This window comes from Hemitrygon akajei, chromosome 3, assembly GCF_048418815.1.
Source record: "Hemitrygon akajei chromosome 3, sHemAka1.3, whole genome shotgun sequence".
Classification (NCBI taxonomy): domain Eukaryota; kingdom Metazoa; phylum Chordata; class Chondrichthyes; order Myliobatiformes; family Dasyatidae; genus Hemitrygon; species Hemitrygon akajei.
This window is the reverse complement of record NC_133126.1, coordinates 91,356,079-91,378,053: the sequence shown is the minus strand read 5'-3', so window position 1 is coordinate 91,378,053 and position 21,975 is coordinate 91,356,079. Positions and strand designations below refer to the sequence as shown.

Here is a 21,975-nt window from a genome sequence, read left to right as displayed (position 1 = left end):
TCCTCTAATGAGGATTTAGTGGAGCCCTGTCAGCTCGTTTTAAGATCTGGATGTCACATGCGAGAAAAACAAGTCTGAGTTTGAGATCAGGTTGTGCAAGTTCAGTGACCGTTGTGTTTGCATTGAAATTCTGTTAGGAAAGCATTAATTCACATCATTCAACACCAGCACGCCCTAGCACTACCTCGTCACAGATCTTAGCAGAGCTCTAGGCAACAGCTCCGGGCGGGGGAACAAATGCAGAGTTACCACATTTTGGAAAAAGAACATTGGGGTTTATTGGTTTACATCAGAACCAGTCATTACAAAAGCATTCTGTATAAACAGACATTAAAAATAAACAAATGTAGTGAACAACTGAGAAAAAAATACATTCAATTTCTCTTTGTGCCAAGTCCTGCTTGTTTCTCTCTAAAAGAGGGCAGGACCTATCAATACAGGTATTAATTACACGGAAAGCATACATCAATGCTTGGAATGTATTCAACAGGCACTTTTGTGTCACAGTACTGAATCTGCACTTTCATAAGTCTCTTGCATTGTGGAAGCTGACCCAAAATCCTAAAATAAAGGCCATCGTTGGCAACAAGACTGAAAAGGCAGTTAGCACAAGGCTGACATAAAAATACATGAGAAAAACACCATTTTACCTCAGAAAGGAAGGGGCAGGGAGGGGAAACTAAAAAATAAATAAATTCAAATGTTTTTGTGTTTTTAAATTACTTTTTTATTAAATAAAATAACTGAACAGTAAAGTTACAAAAACCCTCGTCATTGTAGTATAATATATTAAACTGTCAAAACGAAAATAAGAAAAGGAAAAACCTCACAATTTTAAGATTAATAAGATCATAATTTAAACATAAAAGAAAAATATATTTCTATCGTTCGTCATTGTGATAAATACAAACAAAAATGCATATGTTTTGCAATAAATATGTTTTTGATAAGTTAAATAAGCATTTTTTTGTGTGTATGTGTAAGTGAATGCAGTGACAAGCGATACTTTAAATTCTTTCTGAATCTTCTGTGGAACTTTTTTTCAAAGGATTAAAAAAAGGAAATAAAATGAATTAACTTGGCACAAGCCAAAGGCGCAGGACTAGCTTGGTAATATTGTATCTCTCACCTTCCCCTCCCCACCCATTTGGAAGCTGGAATACTGACCATCCAACTATTTTTTTTTAAACCCCTGCAAGGAAGTTATCCCTGTCCCCTTCCCCAACACAAAGAAATGGCTAATTGCTACAGTTGTTCTGTTTCCTCCAATGGGTGCTTGGAAAGAAGCCAACCAGAATTGCAACAGAAAGTCACCAGCCACTGTCGATCCCAGCTGCCAATCAGCACCATGCTTGTCAAATCCAGTCTCGGTGTTGGTAGGTTGTCATTGGAGGACTCTGAAGGAAGGGTAAAGCAGGGCAAGGATGAGGTAAGCAGGGTCGGTACTAATGGGAGGGTGGGTGAGCAGAGGTGTCCTGATACCCGGTTCATTTTCTGGTCACAAAAGCATCAGGGTAGGATGTTTATCGGCATCTTCCCCACTGAGCTGTGCAAAGGCACTCTGGCAGGGGTAGAGAGGCTTCTGTCACAGACAGGCACAGAAACGTTACAGCAAAGGGCTATCACATCCAGCTTCTGCTACTCCCGACAATCTCTCTCAGCGAGTGACGGGAAAGTACGCCGCGCGGCTCTCTTTGACACAACACACAAACTTTTACAGTCCGGCAGGTAGGTAGCTGTCTGACGTCAAACTCTTCCAACAAAGTGCCTCAACTCAACTGGGCCGATCCAACCGGGCAGTCCAAGCCTACCACATTACACTGGGATGAAAATGCTCTGCAAATCCCAGAACTGCTGACTCGTCGGGAAGGTGGGGGGGATCAAACATTTCCAAAAACTGAATTTCTGATCACACAAAACAGAAAGAGCTAAATTAATTGTGCAGTACCCCTGCTGATCACAGTGAAAAGTTCAACAGTTGCATTGTAGGTCATCAGTGGATATGGTACATAGTTGGCAAGTCAATTCTAACCTGGGTAGTGGGTCAAAAGCTGGCTAACTGGTACTTTAAGGAATAAAAGGTCCATCTTAAATGCTTGCTCAGATTAGGGCTACGTTTCATCTCTGCTGACAGCTCCTCGGCTCTTTGGGAGGGGGCAGGAGGAACTGAGCTAGTCGTCCGTGATGGAGAGTCTGCTGAAGATGGGGAGGCGCTTGTTGAAGTCGAGGATGGGCGACTCCGAGCCGCTGATGCTGCCGGAACTGCTGAGACAATCGTCGGACAACGAGTCAGGGGGACTGGGCGAGGTCTCGAAGAACTGAGGCGACTCGGCCAGGGGCCGGAGCAGGAACGAAGTCGGGGAGTGGGAGCTGCCCTCGGCGGTGGACGCCAAGGGGACCTGGATGCCAATGCTGGGCGCAAACAGGCTGGCCAGCTCCTGGCTCGAGTAGGTGAAGGGGTTGCTGGCGCAGCTCGGCAGGGTGGGGGAGGAGCTCAGTTCTTCCGCGGTGAAGATGGGCGGCGGGGTGATGGATGTGGGACTGTCCAGCAGCCTGTTGGAGGAACTGGAGAAGCCGGAGAAACTGTAGCTGTGCTGCAGGCAGGGCCTGTCCACCTTGTTGGAGGAGGAGAGCGGGAGCTGGTGCTGCTGTTCGTGGGCGGGGGACAACCGCCGCTCCTCCGCGTTGTGGATGAAGTGGCACCGGGGTCCGTACGGGCAGAAGCCGATGGTGTGGAACGTGCGGCACAGCTCCGTCTTGTACTTGGGGTGGCGCGCCAGGCTCCTCAGCTCGTGGATGCCGTGGGCAAACTGGCACTTGTCGCCATACTTGCAGGAGCCATTCTCCTCGAAGGGGCGGCACAGCTCCGTCTTGTACCGGCTGGAGTTCACCTGGCCCTGGGGCTTCTGCAGGCCCGTCTCCGAGAAGGAGCGGTCGCGGAACTTGTTCTCCTTGTTGGCCGCCCCCCCCGCCGCCGGCCTGCTCCAGCTTCAGGCTGTTGAGGAGCTGGTTCTGCGTGAACTTGGAGTTAGTGTTGCCGAAGGTGACCGAATGCCGCCTCTGGTAGTCGACCAGCGTTGGCGTCCCGACTGCTTTCCTGTCCAGCAGGGGCATCCCCGTGTTGCTGTTGTAGCTCATCATCTTGTTCTGGAAATGGGCAAGGTCAACGGGAGGAAGAAAGGTGACACGTCACATTAGAGACTTCGTGGAGCACCAAAAGACAAGAGTGAGGCCTATTGGCCCAAGCGCTCGATGCAAGCTTTTTGTCATATCCCCACCCACCCCCAACTTCCTTTTAAGATTGCACCAACTGCCCCAAGTGGAGAAAGAACTCAACAGTTCAGTGCAGGTCAGGCCTCTCTGCCCTCGGGAGTATCTGCTGAACGCTGCCAAAGGTGAGCCCCCTATTAACTCTGCTAATAAAGCTGGGTGAAGGGGGTGGGGGGGGGGAATCAGCATAGATCTTCATCAAAATGTGTGTGTGGGGGGGGGGGAGTGGCTATGGAGGTGGGATTGTCCAGTGGAAGGGCACTGTAGACCAGGCCTACGCAGCCCATTGGAGGCGAGCAGGCAGTGGTGTTGAACATGTCCCTCCGTCTGCCCTGTAGCTGAATGGGCAGAAGCAGAACTCAGCCTCATCTGTCCCTCCCTACAGGACTACCCTGGTACCAATCACAAGGCTGTTATTCCAAGCCCACCCTGATCAGTTTCACCTTCTTTAAAATGAATGTGCCCCTTGCCTACTTCCTCTTTGCCTTGGCGGGTTAAGAAAGAGTGCTGCCCCCAGTAGAGGCTGGGTGAATTTGACATCAAATGTGATAAAATATTGTTTACATTCATTAGCAGGCAAGAAACAGACTGCAGTTAACAGGGCGGAAGTAGACACCAATTAGTCCCCCTACAGCTACAATAAAAGCCCCACTGTGGGTTTGTTAAGCCTGTTGATTGCAGATTTAAGATTCTCTCCCCTGCAAATCACCAAGCCACTGTCGCCCACCCTGCCCCCTCTACCTCCCAACTTTCTCCCTCCCCTTCCAATGCCCCGAGGACCCCATCCGAACATAAGACACACACCTCCCAGCAAACAAAATAAAGTGGCAACATCTCCAACAACAAGTACGCAATTAAACCCCGAAACGTACAGCGTACATTTAAGGCGGGTGACTGCGAGTCCCCGCGTGTGGCTCGGGTGGTATTTGTGGATCCCCGCCCGCGGGATCCGTTGCCAGCCCCTTATCGCTACCGCGGGGGTGCTTTCAGAGAGGCGGCCGACCCTCCAGAGTGGCGTTCACAAGCGGGACAGACACTCAATGGGGAAGGAAGCAGGCGGGAATCGAGCGCTCCAATTCAGAACACGGGCACGATCTAAATCACAATGCCAACCAACGTTTCAAAATCAGAACCTCCAGACTCAGTCACTCTTTTCAGAGTGGAAAGGTTTTGATCCTGAACTTAAAATAGCCAGTTTGGCGAGGGGAAGTCAGATAGAAGTGGTTTCACTGTTATAAGTACTAGTTAAAATTCAACACAGAGACAGAAATGGGTTTAGACAAAATTTTAAAAATAAAACTTCTAAAGATCAACAAACTGGCTCTTCCAACACAAAATCCAAAGCCGCAGAAACTCCATCAACATTGGAATGAAATTTTTAAAATCTGATGGCATTTTTTAAATTAAAAACACCCGAATAAAGGCTTGTTAGGCTCTGCGAAAACAGACTCGTTTTACAACTGCAAAACTTTAAACAAGTTTGGATTGAATGGTACAAGAGAGGGGTGTTTAAAAGCTGCAGTGTGTTCTTAATAATAGCGCCCACTTCTTTCCACACCCTCCCTCCCCTACCCGACACGATTCTAAGTTTGTTTTTTTTTTACCTTGCATAAAGCTTCTCCAATATCGTAGAAACAAGAGACTAATTTCGTGGACATTGCCGATGTTAGCGGCGAGCAGGGCCACGCGGCGGAGAGGAGAGACTGGCGGCCGGAGACGGGACGGGTTGGCTTAGATCTAGTCGATCGACCACAGCGAGTCCCCGGCTGCTATTATTTTTCTTTCCTCTCTGCTAAATTCACCTACAGACTTTTAGCAACTCGCAGTCCGACATCTGCCATAAATAATTTCCCTTCCATCCGTAGGCGGAACTCTGGTATTTAAATCAGCCAAGCTTGTGGGCAAGCGAAACAACTTCTTGACTGACAGTAAACTACACCCACCAACATTTTTTTTTAACTCGTCCCAAGAAAGAAACATTAAACACTTTCAACGATTTTAAAACCATCTAAAATCCGTTCATTTTTGAAGTAAAAGTTTTGGATTGTAAAATATAATTCACTCTAATGACCTCAATGAGAAAATATAAGTTACTAATTGATAAGGTTTTTTTTATTGTTGTTTGGTTTCTGGGGCGGGATTTGGACTAGCTGCTAGCTCGAAAGGGATTGGATCTGGACGGGGGGGGGGAGTTATTGCGAAATGTTTAAGCGAGAGGACAGGGTGCACGGTCGTTTAAAACGCTTTGTTTTACTCCCTCATTTCTAAATGTGATCAACTGCAAGGCGTCTAGGGCCGATTTGCTTGTGTTTCTTTAAAGGTAGTTAAAAGTTGAATAAGCTTAGAAGTTTGTCGAGTTGTTTGTCAATGCCTAAATTAGTGTTTTTTTTCTCTCGCAAAGCCTGACGTCCACTAGCCGTGTTCTGGCACTCGTTTTCGACTGATTTGCATTGTGCGAGGCTTATCATGTGTAACAGATGGTTGCAATTTCGGTCTGTTGCAACGGGTTTTGGCGGGAGAGCGCACATGGCGCTAAAAGGGTTTTTTTTTAGCTGGGGAGGGGGATTCAAATTAAATGGGGGTAATGTTATTAAAATCTAAAAACGAATTTAAAGGGTAAGCGATTATTTCTAAAGTAAATAGTCAAGTATTCCAGCTGTTAATCCTAAACAAAATAACCCCCGAGGTTTTTTTTAAAAAAGCTTATTAAAACCAGCTGACAGGGGAAAACCAGTATTTATATTAGTAGCCAGGCCTGTTTTTCTTTGCCTTGTCTTTTGGCTGGAGGAATGCAGCAGGCTTTTTATTTAACTAAACAGAATCGAAAATTCCGATTTAATTCACGGAATTTTTGAAGATTAAAAACTACATTTCCTACCTCTTTCAAAAACAGAACTCGCTCCAAATGGTCCCAATTTCCTGTTGAATTTAATAAATACTTGCCGGATTAGCAACAACAAAAAAAAAGACATGCTTTCACTAAATATGTTTCGTGTGTGCGTTTTATGTCAAATTCCCTCACATCTCGGCGTTCCTCAATGTTAAACTAAGAACTGAAGCCGCGAAGGTCAAAGAAATGTGCTGATTCCCCAGTTCAACACCTTAGGGAAATGAAAACAACGCACAAACATCCACCCACAAACTCTTAAACCCATCCGCATATGCCTGTCGCTCGGCAGAAAGTTATATACTGTACGTTGTCAATTACGTGAACTCAACTTTATTTCTGCATTTTATTTTTGTGGAAACGCTGTAGCGACACAAACATTCTTCTCAAATCAAAGGATGTCGGAATGAGCGGACTGGGTCAGTTTTCAAGTTTTTTTCTGTTAATTACCTTATCGGCCACTGTGATATATTTTGCAGAAATTCGAACCCAAAGACAATCTCTTTAGATTCATCTGAGGGTGTGCAACTACTCCTCGTTCTGACGCCTCTCTCCATGTGCTGGGTCTATGCCTAGTTTAGCTTTGGGACTGATTACCCCCACCCCCTTGGCTACGGGGAGGGGAGGTGCTCTGGGATGGCGTGTCGCACTACTTCCTGCTCTCACACACTATAAACAATATCGGTTCTCGCAAAACAGGCCTCGATTCGCCCGTCCCCCACTTCGGACAGTTCGCTGGAACGTTTACCCTGCTTTTTTAAAATCTTAAATAACACACCACTCGCTTTCTGTGTTTTCTCCACCCTCTGTTTTTAATTAAAGACATAGAGTTTCAGTCTTTCCCTTTCGAGCACACGGCCTTCCAGTTGTTCAGCACAGAAATGGGCCTTTCGGTCCGTCACGCCGGTACTGGCTTTTGCACTCCACCCTAATACTATTTGCCTTCATTGGGACCATATCCTTTTGTATTTTATCTATTTAAGCGTCTATGGAGACGAGGTTCTGCAGGTGCTGGTAATCTGGAGCAACACACACAAAATACTGGAGAAACTCAGCAGGTCAGGCAGCATCTATGGAGGGAAATTAACAGTAAAAGTTTTGGACCGAAATGTCGACTGTTCATTTTCCCTCCCTACCTACTGTCTGACCTGCTGAGTTCTCCAGCCCTTTGGTGTTTGAAAGTGCCTGTCTGATTCCACCTCTTTCACAATCACTGTATAAAATAAATATTTTGCCTCAGATGCCCTTTGAAACTCCTTCCTTCCAATTTAAACTTTGCCCTCTTGCTTTGATACCCCTACCCTGTGAAAAAAAAATTATCACCTAATCTATCAACGTGATTTAACTGGAGGGAAAAGGGATCCAGCCTACCCAGTCCCTCCCCATGACTGAAGTCCTCCAGTCTCGGTCATCTCCCGTTGTGTTTTGTAACTCCAAAACATGTTGCATTTTGTTATATTTCCCCAGCAAAACTGGTACTTGTTTCTCATTGGCTATTCATTTGCTTAAAAATACTGCACAATTAGCTCAGTATGCATATTCCAGTTATCTGCTGTGCAATTGAATGTGTCCATTTTTACAAAATAACCAGCCGTTTCTGTTCTTTTTTAAAAATTTATGATTATTATCAGCCGGAATTCACTTTTTATGAACCCATGCACTCTTTTGTTTTCTGCCGTTTTTGAAACTCCAACTGTGCCTTCCCTTGTGAAGAACACATGCCGTGCAGTCTATTTCACTCAACCAGTTTTGCTTTTTCTCTGTTTTTTTAAACTCGAATGTCCCACTGCTCTTCAACAGGTGGGTGGTCATCTCGGATTCCAAAGCATAAATCTAATTGAAAGGAAAACACGTAGAGCCCATAATATGTGTCTAAATTTGTTTTCTGCTTTAAGCGAGGCATGCACTTCTGATGTGGCAGCGTAATGACGTATGCCATTTACAAGCTTTCACGTTTAGGTTAACTGGTCATTGTAACCAGTCCCGTGATTAGGCTAGGAATAAACCGGGGGATTGCTGGGTTCAGAGGGCCGGAAGGGTCTATTCCTGCTGTATCTCCGTAAATGAATGAGTAAATAAATAAGCCACAATGGATGAACAACAAAGATTGCTTAAACAAACAATATATTTACATTATTACTGGAATAGTACATACACATACTGCATCTCCTCTGCACCCTCTCGAGCACCAATACATCTTTCCTAAGGAGCAACAGCTCGAACTGCACCTGTCCCTCAGTCATCGGTGAGCAGGTCAGATGGTGTCACCTAACGTCTTTGCTTAACTGTTACCATTGAGTGGTTTCTCTCTCCACACACGCTGCCTGATCCTCAGAGTGTCTTCGCCTTGCACTTCCAGATTTCAGTAAGTGCTGTTGTTTCTTGATTCCCAGTCGGGGGTTGTAGGCACACAGTCTGGGGAGAGTTTCTTTGTTTGGAAGTCATGTCTCTTAGTCAAGAAAAACTGAGACCTTATCTACCTTTTCAAAAGAACCTAAGGGATCCCATGAAACTGTTGGAACAAGAACAGCGATTGGTGGGGGCTGGGGATTGGTATAAGACGGGGTGTATTGCTTTGGCTGGGTGCAGTAGTGGAGATTAGTAGCTCTTTATCCCTTTAACCTGAATCAGGTTACCTGATCGTGTTTGTGGGATCTTGCTCTGTGCAATCGGCACAGTGACAAGGACTCACCGCAGGGTGAAGGTACAAAATGTCTCCAGGTTCTGCTCGTTCCTGGGGTGGGTGAAGGGCTCACGTCTAAAGCGATGGTCCCCTCCAGAACTTCCCAAAGAGTCTGATGACATCAATAATCCTGAGAAGGGAGGAGGAGTGGACTCCCCCCAGAAAAGCTGGATTCATTCACCAGATTGGAGTCAGGTGCATTACTTGATGTCGCTTTTCCTGTTGAAGCGGCCTGCAAACGACTAACGGTGTACTTCCTTATTCAACAGTCCTGAGGAAGGATCCCGGCCCAAAACGTTGACTCTTGATTCCCCTCCTGACCTGCTGAGTTCCTCCAGCACTCTGTGTGTGCTGCTCTGGATTTCCGGCATCTTGTGTTTACAACATACTTTTTAGCTCATTCTAAAAGGTTCAAGTTTAAAAGATAGATAGATAGATAGATACTTTATTCATCCCCATGGGGAAATTCAACTTTTTTTTCCAATGTCCCATACACTTGTTGTAGCAAAACTAATTACATACAATACTTAACTCAGTAAAAAAATATGATATGCATCTAAATCACTATCTCAAAAAGCATTAATAATAGCTTTTAAAAAGTTCTTAAGTCCTGGCGGTTGAATTGTAAAGCCTAATGGCATTGGGGAGTATTGACCTCTTCATCCTGTCTGAGGAGCATTGCATCGATAGTAACCTGTCGCTGAAACTGCTTCTCTGTCTCTGGATGGTGCTATGTAGAGGATGTTCAGAGTTTTCCATAATTGACCGTAGCCTACTCAGCGCCCTTCGCTCAGCTACCGATGTTAAACTCTCCAGTACTTTGCCCACGACAGAGCCCGCCTTCCTTACCAGCTTATTAAGACGTGAGGCGTCCCTCTTCTTAATGCTTCCTCCCCAACACGCCACCACAAAGAAGAGGGCGCTCTCCACAACTGACCTATAGAAAGGACAGAGGCCCCTCAAGTTTACCTGAAGCTCAGGATACCAAGGGCTCAATCTGGATTTTAGCAAAGGACAGGAAGGCTGCCTGATTATTTCCCCCCCCCCCCCCCCCCACCAACTCTTGACCCAATCGTGTACCAGTTGACTGTGCTGCATTATTATTTGATAGCTAACTCAGCCTGATCGATCCACATGGCTCATTTAGTGACCGGGCAACCAACCTTCTTTCTACTGTCAGCTTCCGTATACTTAAAACTTGAGGGTTATTAAAGCGCCCAGTTGATAACTCAGTGCTATTCCAAACTTGGAGAGGGTGGACACTGTCATTGTGGTGCAGAGGGAGGCATTCGAAAGGGCAGAATGATTGTTCTTTACTGATTTGTAGATGCTGAGTGAAGTCTTTACCGCTGATGGATTTGAGCTTCCAGAGTGACTCCAGGTTGGAATGAGCTGTAGGGTGGGGCTGAGCTTTGGCAGCGATGAGAACAGTTCTGTGGGTAATGGGTCTGTAAAACTCCTACTGACACTGCTGGTCCTGACCTGCATTTCACTGCTTTAACATCACCCCTTTGCTTCCTCTCCCCATCACCGTCAGGACTTTCCTCAGGGTAGGGCTGTCTAAAACTAGAAGGCATGGGTTTAAGATGAGAGGGGAAAGGTTTAAAGGGAGAACCTCATCAGAGTTCATGAGCGTTTGATGGCCCTGGGCCTGTACTCACTGGAATTTAGAAGAATGGGGGGGATCTCATTGAAGCCTATTGAATGTGGAGAAGATGTTTCCTGTAATGGGTGAGTCTAGGTACAGAGGGCACAGCCTCAGAAGAGAGGGACGCTGCATTAGAATGGAGATGAGAAGGAGTTTCTTTACCCAGAGGGTGGTGAATCTGTGGACTTCATTGCCACCTGTCACGGCGGGTCACTGGGTGCATTTAAAGTGGAGGTTGATAGGTTCTTGATTAGTTAGGGAGTGAAGGGTTACGGGGAGAAGGCAGGAGATTGGTGCTGAGAGGGAAATGGATCAGCCATGATGAAATGGTGGAGCAGACTTGATGGGCCGAATGGCCTAATTCTGCTCCTATGTCTTATGGTCTAACCTGGTGTGTGTGGAGTGTGGCAGAGGCAGGTGTAATGCAGCATTTGGACAGGTAGTATACATGGACAGGAAAGGTGCAGAGGTTCCCAACCTTTTTTTATGTCTTAGACCAATGCCATTAAGCAAGTGGTCTCTGGACCCCAGGCTGGGACTCCCTGGGAAGAATATGGGCCAACTGCGGGCAAATTGGACTAGATTAGTTGTCAACCTGTTCAGCATAGAGGGTTAAAGGGCCTATAACTATAACTGTGATTCTCATTAGCAATTATCACTATGGCAACCCTTACCCGGACAGGGATATTCCTTTTGCCCTATCTACTTGCTATCTCCTCTGCATCGTAACACAAGCACTTCCCAATTCTGGCCTGAAAGGTTAGCTTTCTCTCTCTCTCTACAGTTCTCATTCAGCATTTCCAGAATTTTCTGTTTGTGTTTTGTTTTATCTTTCCAGCATCTGCATGACAGCGAGGCCACTGGTCAGGGCAATGGCGAACTCTGCTGTGAACGGTACCAGGGTTTTCTGCGTCTCCGCAGCTGCTGCTGCTGCCCTGGGAGAGCTGCCAGCAGTCTGGAGCGATGGCCCGGTGAAATGAGGCCCCCTCTCACCGGAAGCTAGTTTGAGACTCCCCTGCCCTAGGGGACAGACTGTGACTACCTTTCAGCCCTGACGAACGTTGCGGGTCGGCCGGCACGTCGAGTTGTCCGTGGACCGACGGGCACGTCCCAGGCTGCAGGAGTGCGTGCTGAGGGGCTCACTGAAGCCGGGCGCAGCCACCACTGAGTGCTTGGAGGGGACGGACCTTCGTATAGGGTTGGAGAGGGAGGGGACAGGTTGGGAGAGGAAGCTGCTCAGTTACAGTAGTAGTACGATGCCACCCCGGGGACCCACATGAGTCATTGATGTGTGGGAACGTAAAAGAACAGTACAGAAAGCATTGACTAGGAATGTGAAGAATGAAAAACCACTGCACTCTTTATCCTTGCAAATCAAGTTTTTTTTATTATGAATAAAGTTTATTTTGTTTTAAACATACTGTGACTGCCTTTATTTATGCTCCGCAGGATTTTCTAACCATTTACCCTGTCATAGGTTGAAGTGAGAAAGCAAAGAGATCATGTTAAAGCTGAGAAGTTTGAGAAATGACCAGTGGACAAAGCGGTGTCGGGGAGGGAGAATTGGGTGAGTTTTACAAGCGGATAACTCGCAGCATTTCGCTCCAGGGCACATATCAAAACCTGGCCCAGAACTGGCCCTGTGCTTGTGGACATGAATCTGGCTCGCTGTTTACCCGACTGCAGAGACTGACCCACCTCCTCAGCCGCTCAGCGGCTTGGTCAATCTATCATCATCGTCTCCTACTTCCTTCCGCTGTAACCATGACACAACGTTTTCCCCCAGCTCACTTTTTCCACCACTTGTGGAATGGCCCCCTCAAGGTCGGTGAGCGTGCATTTCTGTGAGCAGGACGTGGTCAGTTCCTGGGGCGGGTGGGTAGTGAGAGCTGGAGTGCTGGCGGTTGTAGGAGTAATGTGAATGCGGCCACTGCCGACACACCTACAACATCCTGTCTAGGCTGGCGACAGTGCTGATAGATTGAAAGAGTTTCCCCTGGTGTGGAGCTCTACTCTCTTAAATGTGGAGCAGGAGGAAGGGTGGAGACCAAGGAACTCCAAGAAACCAGGAGGATTCTCCAACCTGTCACAAACATTGCTGTTCTGCCTCCCCGCAACTTAAAACACACTCGTTTCCTCACTCTTCCGCCTCTGAGTGAGTGTCCTTGACCTGAACCGTCAACCTTTTCTCTCCACACAGGGCTGCCTGACCTGCTGAGTATTGGTTTGGGTTTATTAACGTCAGATGTACAGTGAAAAGCTTTTACGCTAGCAGGCAGATCATGCCATACACTTAGCTGGTAGAAAGAAAGGCCAACCAGACTCAGTGACCACTCTATTAGCTCCAGGATGCACTTAATAAAGGCCACAGAGCTTATGTTCACGGTCTTCTGCTGCTGTAGCCCATCCACTTCAAGGTTCAACAAGCTGTGCATTGGGGGATGCTCACCTGCACACCGCTGTTGCAACACAGAATTATCTGAGTTCCTGTAAGCTCAAACCAGTCTGGCCGTTCTCCTCTGACCTCTCTCATTAACAAGGCGTTTTCACCCTCAGAACTGGATGTTATTGTCTCTCTGTAAACTTTAGAGACTGTTGTGTGTGAAAATCCCAGGAGATACTCAAATCACCCTGCCTGACACCGACAATCATTCCACAGTCAAAGTCATCTCTTCCCCATTCTGATGTTTGGCCTGAACCTCTTGACCATGTCTGCATGCTTTTATGCATTGAGTTGCTGCCACAGGATTGGCTGATTAGATATTCACATTAATGAGCAGGTGTACCTAATAAAGCGGCCACTGAGCGTGGTGTGTCAGTTACAGAGGGAATGCTGGGAAGGTGGGCAGATAAAGTGCAGCGGACAAAATGAGGTGGATTAGAGGATCAAGGGTTCAGCTTTTAGTATGTAAGAGCTCCATTTAATTGTCTGGTAAACACAGGGTGGAGGTTTTCCTCAGGCCTGGTGGAATGGGCTCTGAAGCTGTCAGCAGCTTCTGCCAGTGGGAGGCGGTAGAAGAGGGACTGACCAGGGTGGGAGGGATCTTGTCTGCTTTCCCGAGGCGGTGGGAAGCGTAGGCGGAATCAGTGGAGACGTATCCCCAGTGATTGCTGTTTTATTTCCCCATATTCCCCCCTCCCCTCTTTCTATTGCTGCAGTGAGCTCCACAGATCCCTAGCTTTACAGAACTGGTCCATGGCATAAAACCCCAGAACCTAAGATGATTCCTGTTGGTCAAATGTCTTACTTCTACATTTACAAAACGCATCCATCAGCCAGTCAGTTCTTCGCAGCCTAGTAGGAGATTGTGTTTTAATTCCTGATGGGTGGGAAGAGCCAGAAACCTGAGCTGGAGCCATCTCAGTATGAAGTGTAGTATAACCCATTCCATCACTGTTCTGTAAGCACGAGCTGTTTGAACCTGCGAGCATCTTTGCTCTCCACCTCTCGGTGCAGTCTGGAGAGAAAAGGAAGAGGTAGAAACACAAATCTGACTGAAATGGTCTCAGAACTGGATGGGAGAGAAGCCCTTTTCTGTTGAAAATCGGCCATGGTCAGTGTGCCTCTTGCAGTCCTGCTCATCAGGAAAGTCCCAGGCTCCATTCTCGGCCTGTGCCTATTTGACTGGTGCTGCATTGCTGGGGGATTTGGTTGGCCTTAAACATTCTGGGGGTTGGGGGGGGGGGGGGTGTCTCTGGGATTCCCATTCATTGATCCCATTGTGAAAACATGCCTGCCCCTTTTAAAGTCTTAGAGCAACAGAGCACCAGATAAACTTGTCCATGGTGCCCTCTAAGGTAGTTCCCATTTACCCATATTCAATGCACATCACTCCAAACCTCTCCTGTCCTCTGGGTATGGGGAGAATGAGGTGAAGTCCACAGTTGCTTAAGGCAGCTAGAGAGAGGCGAGGAGGTCCACAAGCACCAAGAAAGATAGGGATTGGGGTGGGGTGCCTCTGTCCCATCAGCAAAACCAACGGGAGGGAGCCGACATGGGATATTAAGTCCAAATCCTGAACTTCCGAGGGAGGACCTCGCACAAGAAAGGGTTGATTGTTGGATTGATGGGTTTAAAAGTCTCTTTCAAGCAGGTCAGCCACAGAGCTGCAGTCGGGCAGGCTGCTCAGCTCTCACTTGAACTCGGGCCTTGTTCTAAGTGAAACCATGTGACGGGGCTGGAGGGATTAAAGCAGAAATAATTCTTGCCTCTCGCCAGTCTCCAGTCCCCTGGCTCTCCCAGAGCCGCTGAGAGCAGGACCAAGGAGCTGACATCACGTCACCCACGGTCAGAGCGTCGCCTGGTCTGCAGCCTCATGGACAAGTGGCTACAGGTGAGGGGGTGGGCTGCACGCTCCCACAGGCACACGGCTTGCTTTCCTGCCCTGGGTAGCTGGAGTGGAGCTGTGTCTTCACTGTCATCCCTGGGGTTACAAGGTCTGCCATGGATCGGCCCCGGGTCAGGTCCTCAGGCACAGCCTGGGCTCCCTCTCACACACAACGGAGTGTGTCTGTGTGCGTGTGCGTGTGTGAGAATGTGAGTGTGTTTGTATGAGTGTGTGTATTTATATATGTGTGAGTGTGTGCATGTTTGAGTCCGTGTGTGTGTGAGTGAGTGTGTATGTGTGTGTATTTGTATATGTGTGAGTGTGTATATATGTGTGTGTAGGGATCAAGAGCCTACAAGCTCCACAATTCCACAATGGCTGACATTCTCCCTTTCTCTCTCTCTCACACACACACCAATGTGTCCATACATATCCTCAATGACCCATCCACATTTATGTGCACGTGCACATACACACACACACACTCACACACTTGCACACACACTCACACTTGCACACTCACTCACACACACTCACACACTTGCACACACACTCACACACACACACACTTGCACACTCACTCACACACACTCACAGACTCACACACACACACACACTCACACTCACACTTACACACACACAAACTCACACACACACACGCACACAGAGGAAGATGCTGGGATAAAACGGTGGGGGACGGGACGGAGGACAGCTAGAAGGTGGTTGGGAAAGGTGAAGGTTAGGCTGGAGTAGAATAAATCTAATAGGAGAGCAGAGTGGACCATGGGAGAAAGTGAAGGAGGAGGGGCATCACAGGGAGGTGATAGGCAGGTGTGGAGGAGAGGTCAGCGGCCAGAGTGGGGAACTGAAGAAGGGGGGGGGGTAAATAATTACCGGAAGGAGAAATCAATGTTCATGCCATCAGGTTAGAGGCTACCTCGATGGAACATAAGTGTCGCTTCTCCACCCTGAAGGAGCAGGAGAGGAGACCATGGACCAACAGGTCGGGATGGGAATAGAGACAGGAATTGCCTGCCGGGAAATCCTGCTTTTTGTGGATGCAGCGGAGGTGCTGAACAAAGCGGTCTCCCGATTTGCAACAGGTCTCATCGATGTAGAGGAGGCTGCTTTGGGATCACCAGATACAACAGACAAGTGAAGCACTGCCTCACCTGGAAGGAGAGCTTGGGGCCCTGAGTGGAGTTGAGGGAGGAGGCAAATGGGCAGTTGTACCATTTCTGTTGCTTGCAGGGATGTGTGCCGGGAGGGACGAATGGACAAGAGAGTCAAGGCAGAAGCAATCCCTGTGGAAAATGTGCTTGGCTGAAGATGGTGGAAGTTGTGGAGAATGATACGTTGGATGTGGAGACTCGTGAGGTGGTTGGTGAGGACAAGACAAACTCTATCCCTGTTAATGCAGTGGGAAGTTGTCCAGGAAACAGAGGAGATGCGGGTGAGGCCAGTTTCAATGGAAACCCTGGTCTTTGAAAACAGAGGACACTCACACCTACCCACCTATACACTCACAACTACAGTCTGCTTCCGCACACCTACATACACATCGTCACACTGACATATTCACACACACTCACGTTACACGTACGTCCTTACACATGCATGCACCCTGCTGTACACCCACTCACACTCATAAGCCCACACCTACAATGATATCATCATTTTCACACTCACAGCCACACCTACACACAATCACTCCCAACATCGTGGAGAAGAAATCACTTCCAGAATCTTTTATCAGAGAGTGAGAGTCCAGAGGAGGTTCACGAGGATGATTCTGGGGATGAAGGGGTTAACATATGAGGAGCCTTTGGCAGCTTGGGGTCTGTACTCACTGGAATTCAGAAGAATACGTGGGGATCTCATTGAAAGGACTACATAGGGTGGATGTGGAGAGGATGTATCCAGTGGTGGGGGTATCCAGAAATAGAGGGCACAGCCTCAAAATTGAGGAACAGCCCTTTAAAACAGAAGTAAGGAGGAATTTTTTTTTTAGCCTGAGTGGTGAATCTGTGGAATGCTCTGTCACAGACTGCGGTGGAGGCTGAGTCCGCGAGTAAGGCAGAAGTTGATCATTTCCTGATCGGTCAGGGCATCAAAGGATATGGCGAGAGGGCAGGTGTATGGGGTTGAGCGGCCATGATTGAATGACGGAGCAGACTCGATGGGCTGAATGGCCTAATTCTGCTCCTATGTCTTCTGGGGTGTAGGATCCATCTGCAAGGGGATGTCTGTTCCTCCCCCAGCCCTCCCATTAAGAGGGACCCCATCAGCATCAATGCCTGTTGGGGAAGAATATCTTTACTTAGTCTAGGACCAGAGGGCACAGACTCAGAATACAAGAATGTCGCTTTGGAACAGGGATGAGGAGGAATTTCTTTAGCCAGAGGATGGTGAATCTGTGGAATTCAATGCCACAGACGGCTGTGGAGGCCAAGTTATTGGGTATATTTAAAGCAGAGGTTGATAGGTTCTTGATTAGTAAGCGTGTCAGAGTTTACAGGGAGAAGGCAGGAGAATGGGTTGAGAGGGAAAATAAATCGGCCATGATGGAATGGCGGAGCAGGCTTGATGGGCCAAATGGCCTAATTCTGCTGCCATGGTTTACGGCGTGAGGCAAGTTCAACTAGCGTGCTGCTGACTGCCTGCAGTGGAGTTCATGACAGTGCAGGCATGGACAGTCATGTTAAGCTCAGACATTAGATGTCCATCCCTATCGGGCAGGAAGATGGGACAGAGCTCTCGCCTGTCCAACAGGGACTGGGTGCACTTTGTTAGTGCAGATTGTTAAATCTGGTCAGGCAGTCAGCATACTCCCTCCCTCTCTTGTCCGGTTTGTCACTCCGAATGTTGCCTTTGCTCTCCATGCTCAGCTCAGGGCGCTGGTTCCTCGGTGGGACGGATTTCTGCGGCTGTGCTTGATCCTGAAGGGTCTATGCCGCTGCAGGCTGAATCACGAGGGGCAGTGATAGCAACGGTAGTCAGTGAGTCAGTCCCTAGCTGTACGTTGGCACCAGCTTGGAGGGAGGGAGCTGCACTCGTGCCTCACAGATGGGTTGAGAGAGAAGCCACCAAAACAGTCAGCGAGGACACTTATTGCAGCTCGTCCACTCTGCCTCATATCCCCTCGTGAGAGCCCCTTTCCTCGCTGTGCCCTCACCTCGAGGGCAGTGTGGCCTGAGGCTCACTGACTCCTCGCTCATGGTGTTGACATCATGGCGGTTTCCTCTGCCGGCTCACTCGTTGCCTCTTTTGATTTATTCCTCTTTTTTTGCGAGCTGGGCCAGCAGTTGTCGTTCATCCCTCTCTTCCCTTGAGAAGGTGGCGAGCAGCTCTCACACCCTGAGCTCTTGTAAACCACCTCAGTCCGTCTGGTGAAGATGAGGAGTTCCAGCAGCCGGATCTGGGACTGGCTGCCTGCTGCTACTGAGGGATCACTGGTGTTGGTATTGGTCACCAGAGTGAAAAGATCAAATCATTACACAGTGCATTGAGCAAGACAATAACAGTGCAGGATAAAGTGTACATGCAACGGAAGAAATGCGGAGCAGATGAATGATGGTGCAGGATCTCAACAAGGTGGATGGTGAGGCCAAGCGTCCATCTGATCGGACAAGAGGTCCGTCTGATAACAGTGGGATAGAAGCTGTCCGTCAGCCTGCTCCAATGTGCTTCCAGGCGTTTGCGTGATGGGAGAGGGGAGAATAGAGGAAAGTCTGGGGCGGGTGGTGTTTTTAATTAAGCTGGCTGCTTTACTGATGCAGTGGGAAGTGTAGGCAGACTCCACGGAGGGGAGTTTGGTTCCTGTGAAGTGCTGAGCTGTGTCCACAACCCTCTGCGGCTCCTTGCGGTTACGTTCAGAGTAGTTGCCATACCGAGCCGTGAGGCGCCCAGAGAGAATGCTTTCTGTGGTAATATAATGTAATGCATAGGAAATGTTGCAAATTAGTTGAAATAAATGACTTAAGGCATAAATAAGTTTGTTATAGAGGACTGGCATGAAGAAAATATCAACGTCAGGGGAGCTGGCTTTCAGGCTGATTTGAAGCTAGTTGGTTTGTGGTAACTGACAGCTTTTCAGAAGATTAATGGATCGTGATTCTACATCTTTCCACCTCTGAAATATTCCTTCCACTCAGTTCTCAGGTTTCAGGATCATTAAGGCCCTGACAGGCAGGTTGGACCAGGCCAGAGGTAAAGAACATATGGCAAGCTGTTTTATAAGCAAAAATCCTCACCCTGAATAAACATGGTTTCTGTCCAGTTATAGTGAAAATCTGCCCCCCCCCAAAAAAAAACTGGGGAGTCCGTTTAGATTTTCTCCACAGGTTGAACAACCAAAAGATGGAATCGATATTTATTGAACAAAGTGAAGAGTGCTGGAGGACTTGGCTTTAAGGTGAGGGAGGGGAAAGTTCAAAGGGAGGTGCCAGTTAAGTTTGAGAGAGTGGTGAGTGTCTGCAATGTGGTGCCAGAGGAGGTGGAAGCAGATACAATGACAATGTGAGGAGGGATAAAAATCATATTCAGGCAGATGGGGTTTGTATTGCCATTATTTCCGTGGCGGGCCGAAAGGCCTCTTCCTGTGACGCACTGTAATCTATCAGTATGTGACAGCGCTTACACCAAAGTGTTCAGGGAGAGAGAGAGCGAGCTACTAACTTTAGCCGCTGCCTACATGACAGCAATATTTACAAAATATTAAAAAGTACCCAGCGTTTTTGCGCATTTCCTCTTTTGTTTTAATCGTGTCTTGGTCACCGCTTCTGCCTATCAATCCGAGTCTACGCCACTCTCACAGTGACGTGAGAATGCCCCGCTTTCCTGAACCCTGGAGGAGACCATCAGACTCCGAACTGAAAGCACAGTGGAGAGGCTGGGAGTAATCAGTCCCACTATCTGCCACCTAAAGCCAGACATCTGGTGCCATGCCAGTAATCGCAGTACCCGGCTCTCGTTTGGTGCCATGCCAGTAATCGCAGTACCCCGCTCTCGTTTGGTGCCATGCCAGTAATCGCAGTACCCCGCTTTCGTTTGGTGCCATGCCAGTAATCGCAGTACCCCGCTCTCGTTTGGTGCCATGCCAGTAATCGCAGTACCCGGCTCTCGTTTGGTGCCATGCCAGTAATCGCAGTGCCCGGCTCTCGTTTGGTGCCATGCCAGTAATCGCAGTACCTGTCTCTTTCCTTTGGTGGCGCTGTGACACAAGGTGGCCTGTGTTTCCAATACACTTCTGTTAGCCGCTTCCTAACACTGAAGAAACTTTAGCTTCGTACCTCTGGCACGTTAGAAACTAAGTGCGCAGCTGGCCCCTGTACTCAAACCTAGAAAGCATCCTATCCAGATGCACCACATCTTGGTGTGGCAACTGTGTTGTCCAAGACCGCGGGGAAAAAAAGCTGCAGAGTGTTGACGACACAGCTCAGCACACTGCGGAAGGCAGGCCCCCCTCCATGGACTCTGCCCTTCTCACTGCCTAAGCAGCCAAGGTGAACAAAGACCCAGCTGTTTTCCCTTCTCCACTCTGCTATTGGGCAGAAGGCATAAAGGCCTGTGAGAATATGCACCAGCAGACTGAAGGGCAGGCTTCTATCCCACTGTTAGAAAACCTTTGTATGATAAAGTTGGATTCTTGATCTCTCAATCTGCTCATCGTGGCTCTTACAATTTATTTCATTCTACGTGTACTGCACTTGTTCTATATTCTGCATTCTGTTTTTGTTTTGCTTTTGTACCACCTTGATGTAATTATGTACACCAATACCTCCTCTTCAGTAATTTGTATGTTGAAATCTCCCCCTTGGTCATTTCTATGTGATCACCTAGGGCATGAATTAGTGCTCTCCTCCTCTAGCCTGGTTTCTGTGATCTTTTGCAAATCGGACCTGGTATTTTGCAGTACTATTCGTGCACTTTGAACCTCAAGAACTTATTGCACTAGGTGCTTTACTCTTTCAGGACTTCCAACACCAAACACGAGGGTTTGGGCCAGTGGGCCTGTTCCAGGCTGTATTACTCTATATCACGGCGTCAGTGATCTCCTTATCTCTCTGTCACTAGTCTGACCCTTGGCGATGTCTAATTCCCTGTGGATCAACAGAATCCTTGTTGAAAAATGGACAGTCGATGCTTTGGGTTGAAACCCTTCACCTGAACTGGATCTTGACCTGAAATGTGCACTGTCCATTTATTTCCCTCCATGGATGCTGCCTGGCCTGCTGATTTTTTGTCGCATCATGTGTGTTGCTCCTTAAAAGCTATCCTGTTAATCCCATCCTCCCACCATCTGCCCAAAGCCCTGCAAATTTCTTTCCTTTCAGACTGGCATTTGAATGCTCCTGCCTCTGGACCCCAACACTCACTGCGTAAAGAAGTCACTTTTCCTGTCACTTTTGCTATGTTTGTTAGCTGACTCATTCTGATTTCCGTTGTTCTTGACCCCCCTCCACACTAGGATCACTTTCTCTCTACCCGCTCATTGGACGCTTCATTACTTTAAAATCTTTCATCAGATCTCTGGACTCTGTCCTTCCTTCCACAGGGAGCATTCCTACTTCTCTGCTCTGTCAACCCAACTGAACTCCCTCACCCCAAACTCATTTTCCCAAATTCCAGTTCCCAAATTCCAATTAACTGAAATCTCTCTCTCTCTCTCTCTCTCTTTCCAGATCCTTGAACAAAACTCACTTAAAGACTTGCCATTTACTCCTTTCGTTTATCCTGCTCCACTGTGTTCTAGTCTTGTCAAAGCTCAGCACTTTATGTCACTTTTGGGTGCGGGGTGGAGATACAACTCTACCAAAGGAGATGTAAGGCTCCTTTCCCCCGCCAGCCTGCAGGTCACCCATTGACAAGCTGTAGCACTTGCTTAACACCCCGCCACCGGCCAGGGTCACATGAAGCCATGGGGGCAGGTGGAGGATAGTTGTATGAGCTTCTGGTGCAGATCAGAAGTCCTGGTTAGAACTTAAGAAACAGAAGCAGGAGTCGGCCATCCGGCCCGGCAAGCCTGCTCTGCCATTCAATAAGGTCACGGCTGATCTGGCCTACCTGCCTTTTCCCCATAACCCATAATTCCCCTACTGTGCAAAAATCCATCCAAACTTGTCTTAAATATTTCTACTGAGGTGCCTCCACTGCTTCA

The 21,975-nt window shown here is 47.9% G+C and overlaps 1 protein-coding gene and 2 long non-coding RNA genes across 3 annotated transcripts in view; 2 read left to right on the top strand and 1 right to left on the bottom strand.

Moving 5' to 3' along the window:
• Positions 1-253: 253 nt before the first annotated feature.
• On the bottom strand, positions 254-5,105 carry LOC140725196 (mRNA decay activator protein ZFP36L1-like). Its single transcript, XM_073040331.1, is given in 3 exon segments — positions 254-2,967; positions 2,969-3,147; positions 4,875-5,105. Coding segments are annotated over 3 exon segments (1,029 nt in total). The 5' UTR covers positions 4,929-5,105; the 3' UTR covers positions 254-2,171.
• A 221-nt stretch (positions 5,106-5,326) lies between these two features.
• LOC140725197 (uncharacterized) lies at positions 5,327-11,904 on the top strand. The gene is made up of 2 exons (XR_012098296.1): positions 5,327-6,576; positions 11,327-11,904. It is a non-coding gene; the product is annotated as an uncharacterized lncRNA (long non-coding RNA).
• Positions 11,905-14,331: 2,427 nt separating this feature from the next.
• Positions 14,332-21,975, top strand: part of LOC140723470 (uncharacterized) — a 37,772-nt gene continuing 30,128 nt past the window's right edge. The window contains exon 1 of the long non-coding RNA XR_012097908.1: positions 14,332-14,822. This is a non-coding gene — a long non-coding RNA (uncharacterized lncRNA). The remainder of the gene's footprint in view (positions 14,823-21,975) is intronic.